This window comes from Nanorana parkeri, unplaced genomic scaffold (genome assembly GCF_000935625.1).
Source record: "Nanorana parkeri isolate BGI_ZX_2015 unplaced genomic scaffold, ASM93562v1 scaffold2914, whole genome shotgun sequence".
Lineage (NCBI taxonomy): Eukaryota > Metazoa > Chordata > Amphibia > Anura > Dicroglossidae > Nanorana > Nanorana parkeri.
The window spans coordinates 49434-59235 of NW_017309182.1; the positions used below are offsets into that span (position 1 = coordinate 49434).

Here is a 9802-nt window from a genome sequence, read left to right on the forward strand (position 1 = left end):
CATTGGGAGGGTAGTAACCCGCTAATGTCACAGGAGTACATTAGTAAATGTTGTTTTATGTCCCAACAGAGTCAAAAAGGTACTTCTCTTTAAAAGTGTATATCTGGGGAAAAACCTATTCAGTACATCTCTGCAATACTTAAATATTTTCTCATGCTTTGTCTCTTTATGAAGTACAGTGAGCTCCTAACTTCCTGTAGTGAGATGGCAATGCTGCTTTAGCACTGGCAGCAGTACTTTTGTACTTGCAGCATTTTTTAAGGTTTAAAACATGGGGACATTACATGTATTGGAGAGATGTACTGCACATTTTTTAAAACTCTTTTGCTCAGACATACACATTAAATTCTGTTGTTTTTTTTATTGTTTTAAGCCCGTGGACGTGCATCTAAACAAACTTCCCCCTGTGAACCAAAAAAGTGAACCGAGAAATCACATCACACAAAAATGTTCACAAGGGTGCAAGGTCCTTTGTTAGTGTTGATGACGCATACAGTAGGCAAAGGATGCTTATACAGTGCTTTGTAACGTTACTGAGATCACTCTCAGTGTTACATGCTCCTCAAGGGAGGGAGACCATCCAGGCAAACAATATTAAAAGGAATTATTGATGAGTTCCATCTCACTCCTTACTGTAAATTTCCCGGAGTGGTGGGTACAGCAGTGACAAGCGGTTAGTGCCACATTTATAGACAATGAAAATCAGTCACTAGCACTCCAATTGTGATGTAAACGTGTTTTTTTTTTCATGCATGTTCACATGATCACAAAGCAAATAACGTGTGGGGGCCGCATAGGGTGCCTTTGTCATGCAAACAATGTGATGAAATCAATAAACGACGTGCTTGCATCACTATTGGAGTGCCGATGACTCTTCTGATCTACAATATAAAAAAAAACACCCCAGCATCAGCGCTCACAGACATTTTCATGTGCATTACCTTCAGTGCATTGGGGAGTGTCTGGCAATGTGTGCTGAGGGGCCCATTTGCCAGTGTGCAGGGGCCTGATAATCACTATACAGAACACCAAAATGCAAGACAAGCACGATATGTTCCCCCAGATGGAGACACATGCAGTCCCATAGACTTCTACAGTGCCATGCTTCCAGCCAGAACGGTCAGGAGCGGGAGACTTACTGCGCTGTATATCAACTTACAACAGAGCAATGGCCCTCTTATCTCAGGTAGTATAGATCTGCAAAGGGCAAGGGTAGGATCTTTTAAGTCGGGGGAAGGGGGCAAAAAGAATAAGTGCACTTTGTCGTTAAGTGCACTTATTCTTTAATTAATGCATACTGTATATGTGTCTTCACAGAAACCCAACAACTGTGCTCATTAGGTGGTACCAGGAAAGACTTGTCACTCCGGTATATAGATGCAGTCTAACTATTGTCATCTTGTCACGATGGACTGGGTATATATAATATATGAATTTTCATGTGAGATTGTTAATATATTTGCTTTGCAATTGCATTAAACTTACTTGAAAAAGACTGGCGGCCTCCAATATTTTTTGCACATTTTGCTTTGTTATCACTATTTTGCTTGTGTACGCATAATCCAAAATAATCTCCATGGTTTCTGCATCCACTCCCTTTATTATAATATTTTCTTCGTATTTTTCCTTCAGATCATTGCAGAACATGGCCCTAGGAAAGACATGGAGTGAAAGTTTCAGTCATGTGATCTGATTTAATGTCATGAAAAACTGCAAGCAGAAGTTGAGCAATGACGAGTGTAAAGCTTTTAACCATTTTCTTGCATGCTTCTATAAGGCATCCCTACCATTTGACACTGATGTTAGTAACAGCACACAGGTTGATAATAGTGAGGTCTGACAAACCCCAAACTGTGTGTGGAGAATGGGGACACCATAGTGAACACCATGCCATCCTCATTTTCTCCACAATTTACAAGTCTGTAACAAAAAGGCTGAGATTTACTGTTCTATACTAGTCAGCCACTGACAGGATACAGCCCATGTTAAAGTGTGTTTCCACATTTGCAGCAAATATGGCACCTGGGCTATGAGGTAATGCGCCGACAGGGCAAATCAGGCGGCCACGAGGCCCTTGGAAGTGCGAGGATCTCGACCTGACTGAGAGGGCGGAGCTTAGCGTCAGAAGCAGATGGAGACGTCGGCACCTGGTCCTGCACGCTCCCGCCTGCGAGACACGGCCCGCACAGTTCTGATGAGAAGTGGCCTGAACAGCACTGATGAGACCAGGTCCCGGCCCGCAAAGTATTGGTGAGACGCGGCCTGCGCAGCCCTAGTAAAACTCCATAGAGCCCTGGTGAGACCCTAGAAATACCTGTTGAGACCCACCCTAGAGAGCCCTGTTAAGACCCTAGAGACCCCTGATTTGAGCCCTAAGAGGGGCCGGGGGGGCAATCTGTGATTCTATTTAATAGTTTCTCATGTTAGGCACCCCTAAGTCACCTGCTAACTTATGCCTATCCATGGGTAGCTGACACTCTTGGTCTTGCCTTCTTTGTAATGTTAGGAGAGGTTGTGAGGGGTTTGTTCATTATAATTTGTAAAGATCTGAACACTGCCTGTCTTAACAAACGGCTAAAGGATTACAGCCAATCTAAGTACTTTAAGATTGAACCCCCTTTCTTCTAACCTCTTATTGTATCCTTGTGTTCTCAATATAGACAACTTGTTTTGAATATTGTGATCCCCATTGATGGTTTTAAAGACTGCAATAAGGTCCCCTCTTAAGCACCTCTTTTCTAAGGTAAATAAGTTTAATTTTTGAAGGTGGTCTTCATAACTCAGGCGTGCTATCCCTTTAATTAATTTTGTAGCCCTTCTTTGAACCCTCTCAAGTTTGAGGACATCTTTCCTGAGAGCTGGCGACTAAAACTGCACCACATACCCAAGATGTGAAGGTCCCGGCCCGCAAAGTATTGGTGAGACGCGGCCTGCGCAGCCCTAGTAAAACTCCATAGAGCCCTGGTGAGACCCTAGAAATACCTGTTGAGACCCACCCTATTTTCTAAGGTAAATAAGTTTAATTTTTGAAGGTGGTCTTCATAACTCAGGCGTGCTATCCCTTTAATTAATTTTGTAGCCCTTCTTTGAACCCTCTCAAGTTTGAGGACATCTTTCCTGAGAGCTGGCGACTAAAACTGCACCACATACCCAAGATGTGGCAAAATCAGCGATTTATAAAGTAGAAATATTATTCTTTTACCCCTTGATACAATCCCTCTTTGATTGCACAACAGTATCCTGTTTGCTTTGCTGGTCGCTGCTTGACATTGCATACTATTGCCAAATCTGTGATCTATGAGGATCCCGGGTCTTTTTTCATGTTCAACTTCCCTAATGTAGCACTTCGCAAGTTGTATTTGCACACATGTTCTTTGCTCCCATGTACATAACCTTACCATTGTCAAGATTAAATTGCATTTGCCATCTTGTAGCCCATGTCTCAATTTTATCTAGGTCTTGTTGAAGTGCAAATATCTCCTGTTTGGAATTTACTGCCCTACACAGTTTAGTATCGTCCGCAAAAATCGAAATAGAATTGTTTATTCCAATCTCTACTTCGTTGATGAATAAGATGAACAGGATTGGTCCCAGGACCAAACTCTGGGGCACCCCACTTACAACTTTTGCCCAATTAGAAAACGATCCATGTATTACTACCCTGTGGATCCGTTCTTGCAGCCAGTTTTCCACCCATGTACATACAATTTCATCCAAACCGATAGACCTTAGTTTAGAAATTAAACATTTGTGTGGTACTGTATCAAATGCTTTAGCAAAGTCCAGATACACCACGTTTACTGGTATTCCGCTGTCTAAATTATTACTGACCTCATAAAATGTCAGTAGATTGGACTGACATGAACGGTCCTTCATAAAGCCATGTTGGTTATTACTTATGATGCCATTTTTATTTGCAGATTCCTGCATGTAGCCCCTTATCATGCCTTTGAATATTTTGCGCACTATTGATTTTAAGCTGACTGGCCTAAAGTTACCCGGTGTGCTTTGCTTCCCCTTTTTGTATATCGGTTTAACATTCGCTTTTTCCAATCACCTGGTACCATACCTGTCATTATAGTGTCTATAAAAATTTTGTACAATGGTCTGGCTATGACCTGGCTAAGTTCCTTTAGTACCCTCAGATATAACCCGTCAGGTTCCCCCCCAGAATCTAGTTTGAAAGTTCCTCTAACCTTTTTACCCTCTTCTCCCCCAGCAGAGCTGTACCTTCCCCATTTAAGTGCAGTCCGTCCCTGCTGTTGAGCCAGTAGATCGGGAGGTGAGCGAACACATACCGGCGTTCGCTCACCTATCGATCCTGTCACAGCTCTCTGCTGTGACAGACGAGGTGAGCGAACACATACCGGCGTTCGCCCACCTATCGATCCTGTCACAGCTCTCTGCCGTGACAGACGAGGGGCTGGATTCCCCCCTCCCCGCTCCGATCCGCTACACTTTAAACGTCCTTTCCTAGGGTGACAATGCTAACTCCATTCAGCTGATTTGTTGTCACCCTTTCCTGCATGCCCATTTATAAACGTGGGCTGAGAACACTTTGATGGACCCCGTAGGCTCCATAACACACATTTTATAAATGACTCATACAATGCAGGTACAATGCGGTGTCCTACGCATAGAGGTATTCGCTCTCCATTATAAATCAGGACTTATATATTGCTTAGTGAGAGTTTAGGTTAAAGGTAACATCAAAAGATCATTGTTACTAAAGATTCAAACTACATCTACATTGTAGAACAGGGATTTAGTAACTTTGTTTGGTAATACTAAAAAGCATGCACATTTCCAGGGACAGAAATATCTTAGTTAAAAATCCTGGGACTGTCTCTGCAAATCATAGTCAGCTGACAAGTATAATATTATTATAAATAAGATAAAAGTATGGAAGAACACAGGATTTCTCACGCAGTAACCACACTGAGAACTAAAGCTCTGGGTAAACTACATGTTCTTTGCTTGTTGTGCAACTGGGAGGGGAACACTGCATTTCTTAATACAACTGTTGGTTAAGTATTAATATCATGAAACCAGCTATGTACTATGCAAACCCCATGGTTTTCATGTTTAATAGTTAGTCCACAACTTAGCAGTTCAGTTTTGACAGCGGTTGCCAACCTATCTTACTAAAATAAGAAATGTTGACCAGTGAAAGAGCTGAACTCCAAACAGACGATAAAAAATCCCCTTATATAATCTAGTTAGCAAATAAACAAATGCATTTTAAACACAGCTAGTATACGTACCTAAATGTGTCTCATATGAGTAACTACAGTCTACCTGGGAGAAGAAGTGTGAGACATCCAGGCTGTACTGCATTGCAAAGTGCAATCTAACACTGGAAACTTGCTCACAAGAGAAAATGTGGTGACAGTTAGCTGGGGACAGATCAGGGATCAACTGTATTGCTTATCTACATTAGAGAAAGCAAGGTCAACTCTCTGGATATGCTGTCCTGCAGGGGTGGAGGACAAAGCTGGATGAACACATGTAATCTTTTAGCAGGTATGTATTTATGTGTTTCAACATGTGTTTAGAGTATTTATAAAGGGCCTCTTACTGGTTTTTTTTCAATTGATATGCAGATTCAGTAGACTTAATACTCTTGAAGTGTATGTAAAAAAAAACATATGCAGTACACCTCTGCAATACATTACAATTGTCCTATGTTTTTCCCTTTAACCATTTAATGACCATTTAATGTACACAGGCAGTTTTCTGCTTGTGCGCTAGGGGGCACGCACAAGCAGGAAAAAAAATCCCATACATGAACGTCCACCCGCCGGGAAGGATTCGCCGTCCGCCCATAATTTTACGATGGACGGACGGCAAGGGGTTATAGACCCTGCAAGTGCAGAAAAATACCTGTTGCTCTGCCACAAATGCACTCAGCTCATAAGTAATGTTGTAGTCCCAATATAAGAACTGGGAGAGCTAATTAAACTCCTTGAGACGATACAGGAAGTGTGCAGAGGACACAGGATGGCCTTGAATTTATGGAAAGATCGACAGGTACCGTATATACTCGAGTATAAGCCGTCCCGAATATAAGCCGAGGTACCTAATTTTAGCAAAACCACTTACCGAACAGATATAACAGAACACTTTCAATGTTTTATTTAACAGACCAATAGGATGCAAATATGAGAAGTTTATTGTTAAAGGAGAACTATGAGGTGAGTGCTTTTCACTCACCTCATAGTTCTAGCCGACCTGTGACAATGAGACTGTCACAGGTCGGCTCAGTAGATCGGGAGGTGAGCGAACACATACCGGCGTTCGCTCACCTCTCGATCCTGTCACAGCTCTCTGCCGTGACAGACGAGGGGCTGGATTCCCCCCTCCCCGCTCCGATCCGCTACCGCTGACTGGTGGATCGGACGGGGGAGGGGGCGGGTACAGCTGGCTCTGCCTCCAGATAGACAGAGCCAGCTTTCCCTCACGCAGCTGGGCGGATCCAGACATAATTGTCGGGATCCGCTTCAGCTGCGGCGTCTCAGTATACCGCGAGCAGTAGCTCGCGGTATACTGAGCTTAGGGTGACGGGAGGACGCTAGTTTGTGTCCTCCCGTTACCCTAAGGGGAACTATGGGGAAAAGCCTTAACCCCATAGTTCTTCTTTAAAGGTTATATACACTTTACATAAGATCCATGTAAAGAAGTGTACACAGGACACCAGCAGAAAACAAATACGAACAGTCAAACTATCACATGACTGTGCAGCAATCATTGGGATCATACATTGATCGGTGCCCATGTTTGTACATGAAGTGACATTTATTACAACTGGCTGTCATATATCAGGAGTTATAAATGGCTTCTCCTCCTTTCTGTACACAGTTTCAGCTAAGTTTAGGTTGTAACAAAATAAAAACAATGAAGCGCCACAGACGGTCAATCCCCAGTGGGAAATCCTCTCAGGCACACTGCAGGACGCTGCCCCAAAGAAGCCGGGAAAGCTGAGAATCTAGGAAGTAAGCACAAAAGGGGGGCGCCTTCCTGGTGCAGATCAATTTTATTTCAGTAGATAAAAGTGAAAAACCGAATGGTACTCACAAAACATGAAAATCACACTGCCATGGCATAAGAGCTGACCGGCAGTAAGATGCAGTAAGACACGTTTCCGGGGCACGCCCCTTCATTAGAACACTGTTCTGATGAAGGGGGCGTGCACCGGAAACGCGTTAACGGCACCACATGTTTTGTGAGTACCATTCGGTTTTTCACTTTTATCTACTGAAATAAAATTGATCTGCACCAGGAAGGCGCCCCCCTTTTGTGCTAAGTTTAGGTTGTAGTAGTAATATGTCTATTAAAACACAAGTAAGTTAAGGACAGTCAGACCAAAACCATTTACTCATACTTTCCTGTGCAAAATAGGAAAAATTTTCAATCTGTTTCATAAAATCGTCACTGTTTGTTTCAGTAAGACTAAAATAGGTGACCATTGATAAGAGCATGGAAGAAATGAGAACAAAAAGCTCAGGTGTTACAACAAAGGTTACACGTGGCATTTATTTTTATTAAGTGCAATGGATTAGAAAAATATGCCGCACTGTTATGGCAAAGAGATCCTGTTATCTTAATGAGGATAGATAGCATATGTAAAATAATAAATAATATAATAATAAAATAAAATGTTGCTGCAACTGTGATGGCAAGCAGATACTGTTATCTGGATGAGGATAGACGGCTCAGAATAGAAAGCTGAATAAAAAATTAAAATATGTAAAAATATAAAGAAAATATTAAAAGAAAAATATCCTGCACTGTAATGGCAAAAAGTTCCTGTTACCTGAATGAGGATAGACAGCTAATGTAAAGGAAGGCTTGCGGAATAAAAGGAGTAGAACTATAAATACAATGATTTTGTATGTATTTTGTAATTCATATATAACATACAGTATATACAGTATTATTCAACAATTATTAAAAGTAACAGGTGGTAACATGGAGGTAAAATACCCTCTTTTTTCCCACCTGGTTTGTGGCCAGATTAATATGACACTGCGATATACATTTTACTCTTAAAGTGACACTAAACTCAGGAGGTAACTATTTACAATAGTAAACTAAAAGTTACATTGTAGCCCATCACAGGAGCGAGCTTGGAGCGGTGACTACTTTACATCACACACAAGGACCATGGGGAACAAGTGTAGCCTCCCTCCAGAAGGAAGGACAGTGTCAGCACCAATTCAGAGATGATTTGAGGATCTACAGCCGAGTGATGCACAAATAAGATACATTTTTGTTAATAGAGTCATACAAATAATACAAATTATATTTTTTTTAAATCAGTTTGTAAACTACTGCACGTCAAAAAAAAAAAAAAGGAATATAAAATTGATCAGAAAACACTATTTCTCAACATTTACCGAATATTTTCACATTTTGAACCTAAGATTCCCATTTTGCCACTCAAATCCACCTACTCCTCTATCTCCACAACATAACCACAATTCATTCTGTCGTTCAAAGATAAAAACTAGAAAGGCTGATTAAACTCCTTGAAATAGCACAGGAAGTGTGCACCACAACGGTTTGCATTGTTAGTTATAAATAAGGATTTCATACAAATATTCACTTAATATTCTCACATTTGAAACCTCAGATCCGGCTTACAAATGTGTGAAAGTTGGGTGAATCTTTGGTGAAAACATTAATAAAGAGGTCTCTATTAGATAATAGTGTGAATCCGGAGTGGTAGTGGCATAATTCTTGTGTAATAAAATTTCCACAATTAAATAGACCCCTATTGTTCCTCTTTAAGGGCTTGTTCACACCAAAAGTGTGTGCGTTCCAGAGCGGTAGCTGCTGGAGCGCACCGCGATCGCTAAGAAACTTCCCCCCACGTTCTGGGGCGGGAGGGGGCATGGGGGTATGCTGGCAAAGTTGTGCCACGCGTCCGATCGCACTGCGGGCCGCCTTGCCCGCTCCCGCTCCAGAACGCGGGGAGAAGTTTCTTAGTGATCGCGGTGCGTTCCAGCAGCTACCGCTCTGGAATGCACATGCTTTGGGTGTGAACAAACCCTTAAGCTTCACAAATGACCAAAATAGACAAAGACACGTTGAAAGACAAATTTCCAGAAATGTTGAAATCTTTAACACATATTTGTAAACACGATAAATGAAAATGTGCTCATCTACACAGTACAGAATACAATCTAATTTAGGCAGAATGCTGAAGTAAGCAGTAAGCAGACAGTTTGTCAGAGTGGAGATGTTTGCCCTGCTTAGCAGCATCTGCAGGTATGGAAAGAACCTGTCCAGCCCGATGGGTAAAGCAATCTGATGGAGCTGCCACCACCTCCATCCATGGAAGTGATCTGTCCAAAGAAAGAGTACTATGGGAACCAAGTTTTTAAACACTTGGAAAAATTTATAAATATATTTTAAATATTTTTGTTCCACTAAGTAATATAATTCCTTACTGGATTAACCGAAATGTAAACTAAACCCCTTAATCCCTACCCTAGACAGTAAATTAACGTAAACCCTAAACTACTGCGCTCATCCTGTGCTGGGAGCAACCACATATAATATCCACACGGAAGATATTGGTGTTGGGCAGTCATGATCCTGAATCTATCAGATTTGCACAGGGTTCTGAAGATTCCACTGTGCCACTACCAAAAATGTATACAATTTGCTTGATGCCATGTAGGAACTGTGAAAGTAAAGTAACGGCTGCATCTGTATCAACATTCCACAGATAAGACATCTGGAACCTGCCCCCACGGCATGAAGCACAACTTCAACATTTCAGTAGTGTGCAAAGGAT

General features: G+C 41.8%; 1 protein-coding gene across 1 annotated transcript in view; it reads right to left on the reverse strand.

Annotated features, from left to right (window-relative positions):
• KLHL6 (kelch like family member 6) overlaps nucleotides 1–9802 on the reverse strand; it is a 45419-nt gene that overhangs the window by 34028 nt on the left and 1589 nt on the right. The window contains exon 2 of the mRNA XM_018574383.1: nucleotides 1486–1651. Coding sequence (XP_018429885.1) covers nucleotides 1486–1651 — 166 coding nt within the window. The remainder of the gene's footprint in view (nucleotides 1–1485; nucleotides 1652–9802) is intronic.